The sequence below is a fragment of the Nyctereutes procyonoides genome, unplaced genomic scaffold (assembly GCF_905146905.1).
Source record: "Nyctereutes procyonoides isolate TBG_1078 unplaced genomic scaffold, NYPRO_anot_genome, whole genome shotgun sequence".
In the NCBI taxonomy this organism is placed as follows: Eukaryota; Metazoa; Chordata; class Mammalia; order Carnivora; family Canidae; genus Nyctereutes; species Nyctereutes procyonoides.
The window spans coordinates 54,260,654-54,280,347 of NW_026575043.1; the positions used below are offsets into that span (position 1 = coordinate 54,260,654).

A 19,694-nucleotide genomic window follows, 5' to 3' on the forward strand; every position below is an offset into this window, starting at 1 on the left:
TTAAACGTCTGCCTTTGGCTCAGGCCATGATCCCAGAGTCCTGGGATCAAGCCCCATGTCAGTCTCCCAGCTCAGTGGGGAGTCTGCTTCTCCTCCCCCCGCCCCCACCGACTGTGCTCTCTTTCAAATAAATCTTTTTTAAAAAAGGATTTCTTATTAACTCAGGTTGGAACAGATAAGTAATCATTATAGAAGGTAGACTATAGAAATATAATTTGGAGTACAACATAAAGGGAATATAGAGAATACCTTACCTAACTATTAATATGAAATAATCTCTGACTTTGGGGGTATTTCAGTTATCTTCTCAACAAACGACCTCAAAACTAAGTGACTCTGAGCAATAATGACTTAGAGGTTGACATGGCTCATTTGAGTGGTGGTTCTTCTCTATATGGGGAGGCTGAGATCACACCTGCACCTTCATTACAGCTTGATTGGGGCTGTAAGAGTCAAGACAGCCTCTCATTTTCCAGCTTTTTCAGAGCATAAGCGCTCCTCAAGCCTTGCCTGCATCATGCTTTCTGATGGCCAAGCCCAGAGTCGGTGTGCAATGATGACTCTAGGATGCATCATTCCCTGAGGTTCCCAGTGTAATAGCCCTTTGGAGTCTTAGGCTTTTGAAGTTAGAAGGCACTTAGATTCTGGCCTTTAAGACTGTAGAATCACTGAACCTTCTATAACTTTTTCACCTTTTCAGAGCACCTTTCTTTACATCTTCTGTTTTGTTCTGAGCTCTTCCTGCCCCCACATATACATACTCTCTCCATAAATTGTTCTTCTTTCGATAGATTCAGAGACCTTTTTACTGCTATTTTGTCCTCTTTGTGTCCCTTCTTAAACATATGGTTAGTATAGTAATGGACACTCTGTGTCCCTTCTATTTCCCCACAGGTTTATTATTTCCTTTAGATTATGATCTGGATGTCTGAGATGTCCTTCACTCATTGGTATTAATCCAGTACCTATATGACTTTCTTTGTCTGAATAGCAGGGTAACAGGCCTTTGTTTTAAAGGAGCTCATATCAGGGTGGGGAGTTTGTACCACACAAGAACAAAACCATTTCAGCTAGTGATAAATAGAAGAGGTGAGAAAATAAAACAGGATGGTGTGATAGTGAGTGGGGCAGAGGTGAGGGTCTACTTTAGTTCACCTGACAGATCCGGTCTTTCTAAGGGGGGACATTGGAGCTGAGACCTGGATGATAAGCAGCCATCCATCCTGACGGATAGGGTGACTGACCATCCCAATTTGCCTGGGGCTGAGATTTCTCAGGTCATGGAACTCTCACTGCTAAAACCAGGACAGGCCTGGGCAAACTGGAACAGTTTGTTAATCCAGGAAGAGGGAACAGCAAATCATAAGGCCTAGAGTTAAGGGGAAGCTTGGCATTTTGAAGGTGTGACAGAAGGCCAGTGGGGCTGTAAGCGAAAGTGTAGTAAGGGTGAGCAGAGGCAGGTGAGGCTGGGAGGTCTGTGGATGATGGGCCGTTTGGGCCTTAATGGTAGTTTGGGTTTTATTTTAAGTGTGTTGAGAAACCACTGCTGGGTTCTGAGACCAGAAGTTACATAGTTTTGTTTACTTTAGTGAATGATCATTGGCTGGTGTGCAGAGAGGATCATAGGAGTGCCAGGGTAGAAACAGAAGGCCAGTTAAGGAAACAGGAGAAACAGTTAAGAGGCTGGGTCAGTCCTCAACTTACGAGGATGGTGGCCTATGCTGGGTGTCGGCAAGGTGGGAAGCTTCTTGGCACTAACTTGCTGCTGCTTACTCCTTCTGGCTCTTTCCCTCCTTTCTATATCAGTAGCTTTTGCATCCTGAAAAGCTTCTCTGCCAAGTAGAGGTTCCCAGATTTACCACTTGTGCACCAAACCACAGCCCTCTTTGCTTCCCCAGATGCTTTATCAGCTTCTTGGTATTTTCAAAGTACTTGAACACAATGGTATAGTTTTTTTAAGGTCTCCATTGATTTTTCTCTTGGGACCAGATTGGGTAATGCTTTCGAATGCCAAGCTTAGAGTGATTGATTTTTATCTTGGATGCCTTTGAAGGGTTCTTCCTAGAGCTGTGGGACCTAAATATAGCTATGCTTGGTAGGGGTTGCTCTAGCCAGAGGGTGGGGAGAGAACAACATGGATGTGTTACATTTTGGGCGACAGTAGGCCATTCGGGAGGAAATGCCGGGGAGTGGGAGGCAGTCAGGGAGGGTGGGACTGGATCTCAGTAGCAAGGACAAGTCTGTTTATAGGAACGTGGGAGTCACACCAAGAGAGGTGGGATTGGATTCAAGCGGGAATGCTGGTTTGCTTATTCAGCAAGGCATTGAGTATTTATTGCTGTCTCCTGAGTGCTGAAGATGTTATGGTGAGCGAGGCAGGCAGAATCCGTTCTCGGGGAGCTGGCATTCAGTTGGGGGGAGAGGTAGAGGAGCCAACAATAAAGGAAGCAATGAGTTAGATGACTTTAGAGAGCAGTCAGTGCTGTGTGGGTAACAGAGCAGGGTGATGTGTCTGGCTTGGGGAGGGGTGGAAGAGATTATTCTTTAGACTGGTGATCAAGAAGGTCTCTTTGAGGAGGTGGTATTGTACCTGAGACCTGAATGATTGGAAAGAGCTAGGCATGGAAGATCTGGGGACAGAGTGTTCCAGGCAGAAGTCTTAGACACCAGAGGCTGGGTCTCATCCTAGGCAAGCTTCTGTTTAAGTAAGTGGAGATACGGACTTGTGTCGATTCTGCTCACTAGCAGAGTACCTTACACAGAGATAAATGTTCATATGAAAAAGACACAAACCAGGATTGTGTTCTGCTACCAAGACTGAGGAAAGAGAACCCCAAGAAGGCTAGCAACCATGGCTGCGCCCCCGTGGAAGATAAGGAAGAGGTAGATGGTTTTGGTTGCACTTAGACCATCAAGCAAGTCCACTGTTAGAGGGGGTGCAGTTAAGTCCCTCTAAAAAGGGAAGAAGTATGGCCAAGGAAATAGAACATTTTTGGACTCGCCAAGAAATCCTTTCTCTCATCACTTGTGAATGTATCATAAAAGTCTCCCCAACTCTGTGCAGCCCTCTCTGGGAACCTTTCCAAAGCTGTGCTTCTGAATTGCTTGCTTTCTCTTGCTGCTTCTCTGTTACCAACCTTTCACATTGGACTCCTTTGCTTTTTACTTGCCTTTCTGCCCCACAGCGATAGGCCAGTCACACTTGCCTCTGCTGGTGGCACCAGTTTCTGAGGTTCCAACCAGATCCAGGAACTTGGTTCTGGAACGGTGCTGGGAGATGCAGAAGCTGCATGCGATGTCATTTGAAACATTTGTCAGTGAATGGAAGTGGAGAAAAGAGATGGTACTGCAGTGGGTCACCAAGGTCCTATGTCAGGTCTGTGTCTACTTGAAACCAAGGAGAAGGAAGACCTGAGGGAGACTGATGATAATGGGGCAGGAGAGAGTTAGTTAAGGGAGCAGTTAGGAAGCAGAAGTGGGGGACACCTGGGTGGCTCAGTGGTTGAGCATCTGCCTTCGGCTCAGTGCATGATCCTGGGATCCTGGATCGAGTCCCACATCGGGCTCCCTGCAGGAGCAGGGAGCCTGCTTCTCTCTCTGCCTATGTCTCTGCCGCTCTCTTTCTCTGTGTCTCTTATGAATAAATACATAAAATCTTAAAAAACAAAACAAAACAAAAAAACAAGAAACAAGGAGACCGAAGCAGAAGAGTTAACCTTAAACCACAGGAGGCAAAACACTTCTTCCTCTGAAATAAGAGGAAAGGAAGGATAAATGAGGGTGGATACAGACATACTTGAGTTGGAAGAGGGATGAGTGGGGGCAGCTTCCAGTAAGTGGTCTGGATCTTTTTAGCAGGAAAGACAGGTGCTCTGCTTAAAGTCAAGCTCCAAAGTTGGTGAAAGAATTCTGGAATCCCCAATGTAGAGATTCTTCTGGGGCATCAAGTGTTGAAGGAAGAACTGACCAGCACCAGCAAGGACCTAGCTGATGTTGCCGTGTATTTTTAGCAGACAAAATCTGTCTTTCTCCAGGATTGCTATGTCAGTGTCCATGCAGTGAATGTTAACCGTTATCAACACAGAATTTGGATTTTAGCCACTATATTTCCAAAAGACATTATCTTCTTAGTTGTACTTAATAGTAAATCAAAAATGGATTGATTTGTTTTCCTCTTCTCTTATACCTGTCAGAAGCTTGTAATTAGTGAGAGCTGCCTGTGGAATGCAGTATAAGGAATTTTAATCAACAGCCTTTTGTAGAACCTATTAAACTTGGCTTGCTGCTTTTAGAATCTGTGCTTTTGGGAAAAATGAAAACTTAAACTTACCTTTTGTCTTTCTCTTGTTCTCAGTAGTTTCTATAGAACACTTAAATTTTGCAGTGTACATCTACTCAGATGCAGTTTTTGGAAATGTTTTTGAGCAACCAGATCACAGTGATGCAATTCTCAAATAGAAATCCACTGATTGGTAGAAACCAATATCACTGAAGGACCTCTTTTTCTTCAAATACTAGGTCGAAAATGGTGTATTTGTAGCTAATCCACTTCAGGAACGCACAATTCTAATGAGAAAAGAAGGTGAATCTGCCAAAAGCATTAATGAAATGCTTCTGAGCAGACTTTCACGTTACAGAGCTTCCCCGTCTGCAACACTGGCTGCCCTTACTGGCTCCACCATCTCCAACACACTGAAAGAAGACCAAGCAGGTATGTTGTGGCCCTTTGCTTACTGTGTTTGTTCACCTTGTGTGGCTCCATTCAGCTACGTACATATTTTTAAAGACCTTATTTTTTAGAGCAGTTTTAGGTTCATAGCAGAATTGAGAGGGAGGTAAAGAATTTCCTGTAAACCTCCTTCCCCCACACATGCACAGCTCTCCCATTATACAGTTGGTGAACCTTCAGTGACATAACATTAATCACCTAAAGCCCATAGTTTACATTCAAGTTTACTCTCGGTGGGTTTGGACAAATACATGATGACAGGTCTTCATCCTTATGGCATCATACAAAGTAGTTTCACTGCCCTAGAAATCCTTTGTGCTGTATTTATCTCTCCTTCCCCTTGTGCCTGGCCACCCCTGACTTTTTTATTGTCCTCATAGTTCTACCTTTTCCAGAATGCCCCCTAGTTGGAATCACATATCATGTAGCCTTTATAGATTGGCTTCTTTCACTTGGTAGCATGCATTATGTTTCCTCCATGTCTTTTCATGGCTTGATATATTCAGCTTGTGATTTTTGAGAGCTCCCTCTGGAATTTGGGCAGTACTTTTCTTCCCCCCAAGTCTATTTATTTTTAGTAATCTCTATACCCAATGTGGGGCTTGAACTCAGAATCCCAAGACCAAGAGCGCATGCTCCTCTGACTGAGCCAGACAGGCGCCCTGTTGGCAGTACTTTTTGAGTGCTTACAGTATGTCATACAAAGCACATTGCTTTACATAATTCACCTTTTTATCTCCCTCCAGTTATCAGTCTTTTTTTAAATTCCAAACCAATACATGTTGTTAGCTATGGACATGAATTGGCATGAATCTATAATAATTCCAAATAGCTCTGTCTTTAACTGTAAATACCTTATCATTGCTGTTAATGTAAATTGATTTCATGTTTAGCATCTGCTTCATAAATGTAAAAAACTCATGTTTGGCATTGTCTTCACTTCTTGGCCAAGCAAATAAGAGGCAAACATCCACAAGGGAGATTGCTTTTTCTAGAATTTATCATTTACTGCTTGCACCTTAATAATTAATTAATTAATTAATTTTTTGTTTGTGGACCTTAATATTTTAAAATAACGCATGTACAGAGTTTGAAAGTAGAAGCAATATAAAAAGGTATATACAAAGAAATCTTTCTTCTGTATCTTGGCATATTATACATTTTGCCCTGCACTACCTCCTATAGGTGATTATATTTATTAGTTTTTATATAACCTTACAGAATTTCTTTATGCAAATACAATTATGTGTTCTTATTTTCCTCCTTTTCTTAATAAAAGGTAGCCTACTAAACACACTGTTCTGTACTTTGAAAGCAAGAGTTCTTAACTGAGATAAGCCCTTAAGAGGCTCATGAATACACTCCCCAAACTTTCATAACAACATCTTAAGTGTATCCATCCTGATTTTCACCAGACTTTCAAGGCCATCTCTGACCCCAAAAAAGGTTAAGAAGCATTATTATTGATGAGTTTTCAGATTACACCAACTATGTGACTCTATAACAAGTCATGAACTGTAGTAAAAGATAAGGCTAGAACATATGCTGTATATATAGAAAAATGCATCTGAAAGAATAGATGTTTAATGAATTTAATGCAATTTTAGGCTTTATCCTTTATATACTGAAATGTTGGGAAGAGAAACTGATTAATTCATTTAAAGGCTATCAAATTAAATACTTCTTAGTTCATATTAGAATTTAAGGATATAATTTTATTTTCATGGGTCTCTATTATATCAAATGTAAGTGGGGAGATTATTAACAGTTGTCATAACTTGGGTATATGGATAATTAGAATGATAGGAATACTTTGTAGAGGATGGTGGGTTTACAAAATAAATAGCTTCCTGACAAGTTGAAGGCTTCATGAGAGAGAGAGAGAGAGAGGCAGAGACATGGGCAGAGGGAGAAGCAGGCTCCCTGCAAGGAGCTCAATATGGGACTCGATCCTGCAGCCTAGGATCACACCCAGAGCCAAGGCAGACGCTCAACGTCTGAGCCACCCAGGCATCCCCAAGCTGAAGGCTTGATCTGAGTTTATCCTTGGGAGAAAACTGAATCCTATCCCAACAATAGAAGTACTAAAGGAATCTTTGTTGAAAAAGGAGATATGAGTGAAATCAGAAGAACTCAGAAGGCAAGGGTACGTTTAGAATTCTGTGAAAACTGCTGTTGTATTCAAAACATGTGAGCTCATACTTTTATATACATTCTCTGCATATTCATTAACATGATGTTGTTGCATAAAAAATCACCAGTTATTAGGCTGACTTTTGAGGATTCAGCATTCAAAGGGTCTAGAATGTTTTATTCTGGGATAAACTAATATCTATAACTACGTTATTAATAAGTTGTCTATTAAAGCATCGTGGTGAAAATGCTATATTCATAAAGTTGCTAATTTTCCAATCATTGCCCCTTTTGGGTTTCTTACCTGTGGAAATTTATGCCCTTGAGTTTATGTCCTGGATGAAGATGAAGAATATACTTGTTGAGAATTTGGAGTTTCTAATGGAGCTGTTTAGAGGCACAAGCATTCAAAACAAAAATCAGACAGATTGGGTTTCACTTTTCTCCTTTTTCTAATCTAAAACATGTAAAAGCATTTTTTACATCTATCTGAGCTGTTCTGTTTTATACCCTGACAGCTTCCTAGGTTAAGCATTCTGTCTCACTTTCTGTTACCATGATCAGATCTCACTAGAGTAGTATATAGGAAGTCCTTAAATTTGTATTTTCAAATATCCCAGTGAGGAGGTGAGAATAGAGTGCATCTTTTACCTCTTGATTAGAAATAATAATTATTTAATAATAGTTTATGTCACTGACCTTAAATATATGTATAATATATTTAATATATATGTTTTATAAATATAAAATATAAGGAGTTATAAATCATGAAGATATAAAATGGTTCTGTGATAGGTATTGTGAAAACTTTTATTGATTAGTTATACATTGAAATTTCTGGCTGATTTCATGTTCAGAGCTGTTTGTAATGAATGTAATAAGCCCAACCTGTAGAATTTGTTCTGTATAAAATGAAAAGATGTCTGTTGGAATGTAGTTTCTGGGAAACACAAACAGTAGGATTCTTCTTTCATTCTGAGATCTAGTCCAAGTGAGGATTCATTCTTTTGAAAGAAGTTTTGAGACATAAAGGCATATTGAGTATTGGGAACACCTTTGAGAAATGTTCAGCTCATGAAACAGGGAGCTTGGGGCCAGGCTACTGGGCCAGATCATTATTTCTCTTTAGTTTACTGCTTCTTGTTGTATTTTCCACATCTGGGTATATCCTTGTTTGAATATGGGGGCTCCTTCATTATACTGTAATCTACTTTGGCATTCAAATTAATCTGTGTGTCAAATACTTATCACTATTTTCATTCCTTTCACCAGCAAATACTAGCTGTGGGCTACCTCTGAAAATGCTTCGGAAGACGCCCATCTATACCTGTGGCACATACTTGGTGATGCTGGTCCCACCACCAGGGGGGTCAGGCAGCTCTGCCACCCGTTCTCTTTTTGGTGGAACAAGTGGTTTGTCATCTTTAAAAAGTAAGTGCATTTTATTTGTGGCATTCTGCCTAATTGTCTCTAACTGTGAAATTTAAGGCTTTTCTATTAATAATATTAAACTTACTCTGTTAAAGTTGTTTGTAGTAGCTCTTTGATTACAGCAAAACTTATCAATATAGTCAATAGTTTAGAAAGAATCAAAACTATAATTTTTGTAGGTGATACAGTAGTACACTTCTGAAAACCATCATCCTATAAAATTACTAGAAATAATAATGAATTCAGGACTATTTTAGGGAAATAAAATACTCAATTGCCATATTATTTACTGATAAACACAGCAAGAGTTCTACCCACTACGAATAAAATTCCAAATTACTAAATAAAATATGTGAAGTGCCTCTATTTTAGGACACATAAATAAAAGGTTAAGCAAAAAAAATCTAATTCAGAAATTAATGTTGTTAATTAAGTATATATACTTTTTTTTTATATAGAAGAGGGAGGCATACTATAGTAATTAAAGCATTGTGATTTTGGCTTCAGAGTAGGCAAATAGTTAAATGGAATAAAATATAGAATCAAAATCAAGAGTCAAAAAATGTTTCAGGGCATCTGGCTGGCCCATTTGGTGGAGTGTGTAACTCTTGGGGTTGTGAGTTCAAGCCCCACAATGAGTATAGAGACTACTTAAAATCTTTAAAAAATAAAACTTTCTTTTACATTCCCATTTTGTAGCTTTGCTACCTTAGGGACATTATTTAACTCCTCTGAGCTTCACGTTTCCCACCTGCAAAGAATAAAAGGAAAATAGTATCTTACACTATTGTTTGGTGGTCGTATGCAATAAAGTTATATTAGAGTATTTCTAAGAAACAAAAAACAAAAACTCAAATGTTCCTTTCATATATGGTAACACTTTTTGTGTTTTTCCATGAAATTCGTTTTATTTATTTTTATTTATTTATTTATTTATTTTGATTTTTTTTGAAATTTGTTTAGACACATAAAATTAAAATGTTTTTAAAATCTGTTTATTTTCATTTCCCAATATTTTCGTATTCTGTCCTCTTAAAATGATTTGCTTACAGTTATCCCATTAAAGGATTATATTTAAAATGTAGTCTTTTTATTTTATTTTTTTTTAACTTTTTTTTTTTAAGATTTACTTATTTATTCAGAGAGAGAGAGAGAGGCAGAGACACAGGCAGAGGGAGAAGCAGGCTCCAAGCAGGAAAGCTGGATGTGGGACTCAATCCCGGGTCTCCAGGATCACATCCCGGGCTGAAGGAGGCGCTAAACCGCTGTGCCACCGGGGCTGCCCCAAATGTAGTCTTTTTAAAAGGCATTTCATACTCTAAGCCGGAAGATACAAATTTGATCTCAGCACTTTATACAAAATCATAAAAAAAAAAAAAATCATGTGTCTATTATAAACCTTTAGGCCCTTTCAGGTAAACACATTGTATGTGGGATTTAAATATTTGTAATAACTCAACATTCTTTTGCTTTTAGAATCAAATTGGTTGGACTTTTTCTCAACAGCTTGTTTTCTCTAACAAATCATGTGACCAAGGGCAGCCCCGGTGGCGCAGCGGTTTAGCGCCGCCTGCAGCCTAGGGTGTGATCCTGGAGACCCTGGATCGAGTCCCACGTCAGGCTCTCTGCATGGAGCCTGCTTCTCCCTCTGCCTGTGTCTCTGCCTCTCTCTCTCTCTGTGTCTCTATGAATGAATAAATAAATAAATAATCTTTAAAAAAAAGATCATGTGACCAAGATGTCCCTTGAGCGCTTAAAATAAATGGTGTAAATTTATTATTAGTCTCTTTTTTTTTAGTACAAGCTTTATTGAGCTATAATATACTATAAAATCCACACCTTTTAAGTATACAGTTCAGTGGTTTTTAGTATATTCAGAGTTATGCATTCATCACCACTATCTAATTCTAGAACATTTTCTGTCACTTCAAAAAGGAACCTCCCCCACCATACCCATTAGCAATCCCTCCCCCTTTTTCCTCCCTCACCCCAGCTCCTGGTATCCATTTGTCTACTTCTGTCTGTGCGGATTCATCCCTGGACTTTTCCTATTTATGGAATTATATAATATATATGCTTTTGTGATTGGCTTTCTTCTTTTTTAATGTTTTTAAGATTCATCCATTTGATAGTAGGAATTATTACATCATTCTTTTTTATGGCTGAATTATATTCTATTGCATGGATAATATCCCATTTTGTTGACATTTGAGTTGTTTCTACTTTCTGGCTATTTTGAGTAATACTGCTATGAACAATCATGTTAAGTTTTTGTGTAGGCATATGTCCACCTCTCTTGTGTATATACGTAGGAGTAAAATTCTGGTCATATGGTAGCTGTATGTTTACCCTCTGAAGGGACTACCAAGCTGTTTTTTCAAAGTGGCTGTACTGTTTTACATTCTCATCAGCAACATAAAAGGGTCTAATTTCTCCACATTCTCCGTGACATTTATTTTCTGCTTTTTAAAATTATGGCCATCCTAGTGGGTATGAAGTGGTATTTCTTTGTGGTTTTGATTTGTATTTCCCTAATGACAAATGATGTTGAACATCTTTTCTTGTGCTTATTGGCCATTTGTATGTCTCCTTGGACAAGTATCTTTTGAAACCTTTATTTATTTATTTATTTTAAAATATTTATTCATGAGGGACACGGGGGCGGGGGGCAGAGACACAGGCAGAGGGAGAAGCAGGCTCCATGCAGGGAGCCCAATGCAGGACTTGATCCCGGGACTCCAGGATCACGCCCTGGGCCAAAGGCAGGCGCTAAACTGCTGAGCCACCCAGGGATCCCCTGAAACCCATTTTTAAATTGGATTATTCATCTGTTTATTTACCATTAGTCTTGTTAAACTCTTTTTAGTCTTCTTGGCATGGCTTTGTCATCAAATGAAATTGGCCCCATTTGATTAAAACAGGCCTTCACGGTGCCATTTTTTCATGAGGTTATAACATACATAGTGATTCTACTTTAGGCCAACAAATCAATACATGCTTAAATTTCTTCTGTGTCTTGTTCCACATTGGTCACTGTGGAGGCTACCTAGTATGTGTAGGAAGTGGTGCTTGCCTTGAGGAGCTCCTCATCTGGTTGGGAGAAATACTGTTTGTGTGTGAAACAAATAGAAAATGATACACAGTGATGTATTACTTTCTGGAACCATGGGGAGCAGATGAAATGCTGCAGAATCTGAGAGAAAGGGTTATTGTGGAGTGGGGTAGAAAGCAGATACATCCTGAGGTCTTGAGTTTAAGTCATGAAAAACAGATATTATGCATATAAGTGGCCAAGTTGGGGAAAGATGTATGCATGGCAAACAATGAAGGAAGGGATTTGGGAGGGGCACCTGGGGGCTTAGTCGGTTAAGTGTCTGCCTTTGGCTCAGGTGATGATCCCCGAGTCCCAGAAATCCTGGGATTGAGCCCCACATCCAGCTCCCTGCAAGTGAGAAGAGGACCGGAGAGAGAAAAGCAGATTTCCCACTGAGTGGAGCGCAACTCGAGACTTGATCTCATGACCCCGAGATCATGACCTAAGTTGGGTGCTTAACCGACTGAGCCAAGCATTTGTCTCCTTTTTGTGGTCTTATGTTTGTATTCTGTCTCCTCATTGTTACTACCAATAGACAGCAAAAGTGTGATTTTTATGAAAGTCTTTTTAAGAGCCTAAAGTTTAAACTTTGAAAACTAGACCATCACCGTAAGGCTTATTAAACAGCTTAATATTTGTTTTCAAAGTCCTTGCCTCTAGCTTGGTATATAATATTTCGGATGGTCAGTTCACAAGTCGTGCCGATCTCATAGATGCTGCTGGAAGCTCACTGGGTCGTGGTGCTCTTGTACCAGGATTGGGTAAGAAATGCCCACTTTTCCTTGGAAAATTCAAAGTTTTTGCAATTTCTCTCAAAAAATCTTGCCAATTTCCTTTTCCTAGTAAGAAATAATTTTTTGATGCCACTGCTTAATTTTAAGGATCAACATAAGAAATGAGCATAGATGCCATTCCTCTGCTTAAATTGCTATTGAAAATACTGTCCAAGTTATATGATGATGCCTGTAACAAATATTTCTCAAAGTTCAGGCACCCTTAAGAGATTCATTTCCATGCTTCTTAGTGTCAGGAAGTGAACATTATGTAATATATTTGATTTTCTCTTTGCCTTGGCTCCTAGGAAGCTCATATCTAAGTTTTGGACTTGGTTATTAAAGCTTCTACTGTGTGTTAATGTTCATTAGTCCTGTTAGTACCTGGGTTTTGGTTTAAACCATTTAAATCCTTTTTGGAATTAAAAGGGTCACAAATAAGTCAGTTACTAAGAACTGTCTATTCCATGAGACCTATTCCATTCTCACACAGGAGTTAAGCAAAATAGAAATTGAGTGCTTCCTTTTGGCTGAGCCCTAATCTAATGCTTTGCTACATAAATATATGGGAATAGGGATGTGAATTGTCAGCAGTGGAGAGAACCACCCTTCTATTCTTTAGCAGTGCTTTGGAGAAATATGTATACAGGCAGATATGTATACATGACAGCTGAATAAAGTGTGCTGTTTTTGCAGGTGCCTGTTATGATACAGTGAACAACATGCTGTGGACATGCTCAAATGATTATATTGATCAGTGGTGTAATCCAGGGAACCAGGCCTTCCATTATGTCTGTCAGAGACTTGGAGTCAGCCACATCATCACTGAGCCCAAAGGTGAGGTGCACTTGTGGTCTTAGAGGAGTATATTTTTCCCTAATGAAATATGAGAGAGGGCAGCCCGGGTGGCTCAGAGGTTTAGTGCCGCCTTCGGTCCAGGGCGTGATCCTGGAGACCTGGGATCGAATCCCACGTCGGGCTCCCAGCATGGAGCCTGCTTCTCCCTCTGTCTGTGTCTCTGCCTCTCTCTCTCTCTCTCTGTCTCCATGAATAAACAAATAAATAAAAATTTAAAAAAAAAAGAAATATGAGAGAGCACAGTAGGGTAAGTAAGTGGTAACATTGCCCAAGTAATAAAAAACGTGTCAGTAGCTTTCCCTCTTTGAACTTGAAACCTAACATCCTTGTTGCCTGATTTTTTTTAAGATATTCATTTATGTATTTGAGAGAGAGAAAAAAAGAGAGAGAGAGTGCGCATGATCAGGGCAGAAGGAAAAGCAGACTCCCTGCTGAGCAGGGAGCCTGATGCAGGGCTCAATCCCAGGACCCCAGAATCATGACCTGGGCCAAAGGCAGACACTTAACTGACTGAGCCATTGAGGTGCCCCACCTGATTGGTTTATGATTAATTATTATTATTTTTTAAAAGATTTTATTCATGAGAATAACAGAGAGAGGGAGAGAGAGAGGGAGAGAAGCAGGCTCCATGCAGGGAGCTTGATATGGGACTCGATCCCGTGACTCCAGGATCACGCCCTGGGCTGAAGGCAGGTGCCAAACTGCTAAGCCACCCAGGGATGCCCGGTTTATGATTAAGTAAATAATTATGTAAATAAACAGAGGATTTGAGACTTTTTTAGAGAAAATTGTTTTGCTACTATTTTATTTTATTTTTTGTTTTATTCTTGAGAGACATACAGAAAGAAGCAGAGACATAGGCAGAGGGAGAGGTAGTCTCCCTGTGGAAAGCCTGATGCAGGACCCAATCCCAGGAACCTGGGATCATGACCGGTGCCAAAGGCAGACAGACACACTTGACCACTGAGCCCCCCAGGTGCCCCAGATATGTGTATTTCTTAATATTAAGAATCTTAATATTAAATAACTGTTACCTTAAAATCTTGTGGCTTCGAGGTCAGTTATAGTGTGGTATGGAGGAGAAAATCCTCTTCCCATAAAGCATTCTCATTGATCATTATGAGAAACAACTATTTCTAGGCTCTAGAAACTGACCAGAGGCATACACCAAATTGAGAAGTGAATATTCATAAAAATCACTGAACTTGGGTAAAAATAGTAGGAGTCTGTGGTACTCTTACTTGATGATGCTCCTGTCTCCCACCTTAAACTTGGTCAGTGTAATAATTCCATCAAAGTGGGGCAGATCATGTAAACCAGCAGCCTTGCTTCCAGAGGGGCTGACCTGATTTGGAGCAATACATGGGAAAAACTCCTGCCCAACAATGTCAGTAACAGTACCAATCTTGGTGGCAAACCAACAGAGAAGACTGGTGGCTTAGCTCACTTGAGGTTGTGGTTGTGATTAGGGTGAGCAGTGAACCAGCAAACTAGCCAGAGATTTACTCATGAGATCCAGGTAGTGAGAAAGCTACAGAGGGCCTTGTTTAGCTACCTGCACATCTGCATAGAAGAAGCTGGAGAGGGCCCAGCCTGGGTTGTTCACACAGGCCTGGCCGAGCATGAGCCTGCACATACATGCAGAGATGAGAGAGGGCCTGACAGAAAGTAAAATCCAAGACAGAGTTTAAAGCTGTCTGAAACTTGGTGTGCTACCCCAAAACATACAGACCCAGCCAGAGGGGCAGACTTACTGGCCCAAGGTATTTGAGCACAGCCTTTGACTCAGTCTAGATGATTCCTAGGAAGACAGGCTTAAAATTTAAAAAAATAAAAGTACACAAATGAAAGAAAGTAACAAAGTAGAAACAAGAATTGAAAAAAAAAAACCAACCAAACAGAAGTCAGTGGCTATATACTATAGACAGAACTCAGCTGTTGGACTTAGAAGATGAGAACTACAGCAGCCTTTGTAGATATATTGAAAGATCTAAAGGAAACTGTTGAAGAGATGCAAGTATGATGACTATGACTTAAAAAAAAATTGAGAATTTCAACAAATAAATTTTCGAAAAAAGAAAACAGTGGAAATTCTGGATTTGAAAAGGTCAGTGACTGCAAAGAGCAGCTCAGCAGCAGATTTTAAATGGTGGGAGAAGTAAACCTGCAATGTAGACATAGATGGATAGAGTCATCCTTTTAGAAGAACAGAAAAGGACACGCTTGGGGAGTATTTGTCAGGGATTTTGTAGAACATCCTTCAGTTTGAGTTCATCTTCAGTTTTCTTATTTTGAACTGAGGTTTTAGATTTTAGGGAGGAGTATTGCAGAGGTAAAGTGCTTTTCTCATTTTGTTATATCACAGGGTACATGTATCACAGGATATCACAGGGTATCATATAAACATGATAATAAACATGATTTATTATTAAAGTCCATCACTTGATTTGGGGCACCTGGCTAGCTCAGTTGGTGGAAGGTGTGACTCTTGATGTCGGGATTGTGAGTTTGAGCCCCACCTTGGGAGTAGAGATTACATAATAAAAATCTTAAAAAAAAAATTGCTTGGTTTAAATGCCAGCTTTCTTCACTGCAAAGTTACCTTATTTTTCCCTTTCCAACTAGTAGATAGTCATTGAGCCCAAGCTTATGGGAAAGGGAATGAAGCTCCACCTCTTAGAAGGAAGAGCCTCAAAGAACTTGTGGACATATGTTAATTGCTATAGTAATTAATATTTTGAGGGAGGTGATGCTTTGAGGCTATGCAGTTACCAGATTTTTTATTCTTGAGTTAGTTTGGTAATTTGTGTCTTGCTAGAAATTTGTGCATTTCATCTAAGTTTTCTTATTTGTTGATATAAAGTTGCTCATACTATTTCCTTATAATTTTTATAGGGTCAGTGGTAACTTCTCTGTTTTCCTGATTTTGGTGTATGTGCAGATTTACTAAATATCATTGAATTGTGCACTTAGAATGGGTGAATTTTATCTTAAATTCTATATTAATAAGGCTATTGAGGGACGAAGAAACAGCAGGGGCCCCTGGGTGGCTCAGTCAATTAGGTGTCTGACTTGGTTTCAGCTCAAGTCACTGTCTCGGGGTCCTGTGATCAAGTTCCAAGTGGGGTTCCACACTCAGCAGAGGGCCTGCTGGTTCTTTTCCCTCTGCTCCCCCCCACATGCTTTCTCTCTCTTTCATAATCTTTTTTTAAAAAGAGCAAAAATAAGAAAAAAGTCAACCATATATCAGTGCCTCCCTAATTATTCTCTCCAAGCTTCTTGCTTTAATCTCTAGACTGTATATTCACCTCTACTCGGTTATCTAATAGGTATGTTCGTCTTGTCAAAAACACACTCCATTTTCCCCCTTCTCCAAATCTCTACCTGCTGAATCCCCTAGATGCTACTATAGGGATCACAGTTCCTTCATATGCTTAAGCCACAAAATTAGAATTCCCTAGGACTCTCTCTCTCTCACATCTCACTCATCTCACTCATTTTCTCTCACATCTATCCAAACGGACATCAGCAAATACTGTCAGCTGTGACCCTCAAGATCTATCCCCAGTCCAACCATTTCCTACCAGCGATGCTGCTATGACTTGCCTAGGCGTTGGTGGCTTCACCAGGTTACCGGGTGGCCAACTCCCTGGTCTTCCTTCCTCCTTCCTCCGCAGCTGCCCTCCGCTGCCCCCATTTGCTCATTTCTGCACAGCAACCAGAGTCCTGTACAGTCTTGGTAGTCAGCTCTGTCCCTCCTCTGCTCAGACTTCTCCACTGGCTTCCCATGTAACTCAGAATAAAAATCAAAGACCTCATTTCTTTGGCTAGGTCCCAGAGGCTAGCTTTCAGAAAGTCTTTGGGGAGGATGAATAATACTAACCTGAATTCTATTGTAAGAGCATGGAACCCGGCCTGGCCCTCCAGCTAACATACAATTGGAAAATTCAGTTTGGGCCAAGTTCACCTTCTCTTTGATTTTCCTTGAGTCCTCTTGTCATAGTCTTCAGTGCCCACAGTCTGGGAAACTCCAAGTAACCTCTACTCGGGCCTGCCTCTCCTAGATCCCCTGCCTTCCTGGTCCTCTGAGGCAGTTCATTTCAGCTGGTTTAAAGGGAAAAGCAAATTTGTTTGTTTGTTTTGCATTTTACCTATTTAGATTATTTTCACTTCCATTCCCTGAATGCCTGTGACCATCCATGGGGTGTTTATTATTGTGTAAGAGGATGCTCTTGAACCTCAGGGTTGAACTGATGACTCTCTAGGTTGCAGTGACTAAATGAGATAAAAATGGTGAGGTACTGTGGGAGGAGGTATTTATGGACCTGGGGGCGGGGATGTGGTGGTGGTGGTGGTGGTGGTGTTCTCTCATGGAGGAGCCATAGAAGATAGATTTTACTAGACTGGTTCCAGCATGGGCTCTGAGCAGAGATGGCCTGACTCCAAATCCCAGCTCTGTACTTAGTAGCTGTGTGACCTAGGGCAAGTTACTTAACCTCTCTAAATTTGATTTACTCCTCTATAAGACAGGGCTAAAATAGTCTAAGTTTACAGCAGAGTTGTAAGATAATGCATGTAAAGCATTTAACCTATTGTCCAGTATATAGAAAGGGCTCTCTCAGTGCTCTTTAAAAACGGGAATTCCTTAGTGTTTTCATTTTCACCTCAACACTATGGCAGGGGAAAAGGATTCTCCAGAAGCAGTAGAAGAGATGGGAGCCAGCATACTCTCTCCTAGTACTAGTATGCGTGTACCTTTTGTAAATCAGAGTTTTCTGTTCCTTAGGGGCCACCTATGGATATATCTTTCCTCACTGAGTTTCTTTTTCATTTTTTAGAAGAGGCTATAACCACGAATGAGGTTATAAACCAATTATTGCACCACGTTGGTGCGATGTGCATACACCAACTCAATCTTCTTGCTACTAACCCCAATCTTCCAATCACAAGTGTCTTGGGCAAGCAGCATCCAATTGAAGCACACCATCTTAGCAGTATTTGTGACATTATGGAGAAAGCCATGGTTAATGGAGACACCTGTATTATACGCTGTATTCTCGTTGTCTTTCAGGTAAATGCACTGTTTTGACATAAGTAAGATAATAGAGAAAAAGAGACCCAAAACTTGGTTTCAGCCAGCTAATTTTCACCAGAAGAAAGGTTTAACAACATTCCTGTCTTGTATCTTAACCACATTCTAATCCTGTAATTAGAATTTTAATCATACTCATTGTATTACAGTTAATGGAGTATTGCTGTAGGTAGCTCATTGCAGTTAATATATATAAAATATTTACTGTAATTATACTGTTACACAATCAAGGAGATTGTGGTTAAAAATCCACCTGCATATCTGTTCAGAAGACTATCTACTATATGCTTTTTTTCAAAGGGATAATTTTATCCCTAGTAGAATTAGTATTTTTAGATATACCCCTTATGTTTCTGTAGGTGGTATTTAAATTTTTCTTCAGCCCACAAACTGAAAGGAATCGCGACATCATTCGACGGTCTGGATTATTGCTTTGGCAGTTGTTGATGGCACCAAAAGATCAAATTTGCTCTGAAATTCAGAAGGAAGTGTGTCTTGCCATCAGGTAATCAGCAAATTATTTTCTTCATGGTTTTTGCAAAATGCTTCCCCTGTGCTTCATTGTAATCTTTGCTGCAATTCAGTAGCATGGAAGTCTCTTACCCCATTCCATAGTCAGGACCTTGTACATAGGGAATAATTTAATTGGAGAGGGCTTGTGGCCCGACTCCCAGGGGCCCTAAGCCGTACGTGTAACTATGTTCCTCATCTTGCCTTTTGGATTTTGAGAAGGACAAAAAAAAAACCTTTTGAGAGGGTATTTTGATGGCTTGCAAGTAGATGTTCTTGTCATTTGGGGAGAGTATATGGCAAGGTGTCAAAGAAGCAGGTTTAGGCAGCTTGCAGACCTGGGTTCTAGTCTTTGCTCTGCCACTTGCTAGCTTGGTTCAAGGTTTCCATTTCCTCAGCTATAAAGTGGGCATAAAAATAACACCTAACTTGAAGAGTTTGTGAGATTTTAATAAGACAAAGCCTGATGCAAAGTGCTCAACAATGTCAGCCTTTTAAATTCTGCTTAAAACCTTGTTAGAGAAGAGGTCAGAATTTATGGACCATTTTCTGTTTATCTTTTTAATCTTTTTTTTAGTTCAATGAACATTTATCCAGGTATATAGCCTGTGACCAAGAATAATTTAGTCACCAAGAGAGAACTGAATGTTTGGTCTGGAAGAACTATAATGTGAGCAGAGAGGGAGGAGAGGAGAGGAGATTTTTTTCCCTTCAATAATCAACTATGCTTTGGGTCTCTTGCTATTGAGAATATTAAGGCAGCAATTTAAATCTGGTGTCATGAGGAAACTTCTGGGGGTGATGAGTATGTTCAGTTCCTTGATTGTGGTGATGGTTTCATGGGTCTATACATATGTCAAAACTTGTCATACTTACACTTTAAAAATGTGCACTTTATTGTATGTCAAACCTCATAAAAAAAAAGTAACAATTCTGACACAACTTGTAATGCTTTTCTTCTTGTTCTTTTGGAAAAGCTGAAATTTAGAAATTCCACTTCTCAAATGTGCTTTTGGTCACAATCTGGATATACACCTGGCTCAACTTTGACTTTGTATAGCTCAGTTCTCTTTA

The 19,694-nt window shown here is 39.9% G+C and overlaps 1 protein-coding gene across 9 annotated transcripts in view; it reads left to right on the forward strand.

Annotated features, from left to right (window-relative positions):
• Positions 1–19,694, forward strand: part of HECTD4 (HECT domain E3 ubiquitin protein ligase 4) — a 189,096-nt gene that overhangs the window by 77,606 nt on the left and 91,796 nt on the right. For all 9 annotated transcript variants that reach the window (XM_055322034.1, XM_055322036.1, XM_055322035.1 and 6 more), the window contains exons 8-13: positions 4,519–4,711; positions 8,135–8,293; positions 12,035–12,148; positions 12,857–12,997; positions 17,857–18,089; positions 18,470–18,615. In XM_055322034.1, the coding sequence (XP_055178009.1) occupies positions 4,519–4,711; positions 8,135–8,293; positions 12,035–12,148; positions 12,857–12,997; positions 17,857–18,089; positions 18,470–18,615 (986 nt within the window). The remainder of the gene's footprint in view (positions 1–4,518; positions 4,712–8,134; positions 8,294–12,034; positions 12,149–12,856; positions 12,998–17,856; positions 18,090–18,469; positions 18,616–19,694) is intronic.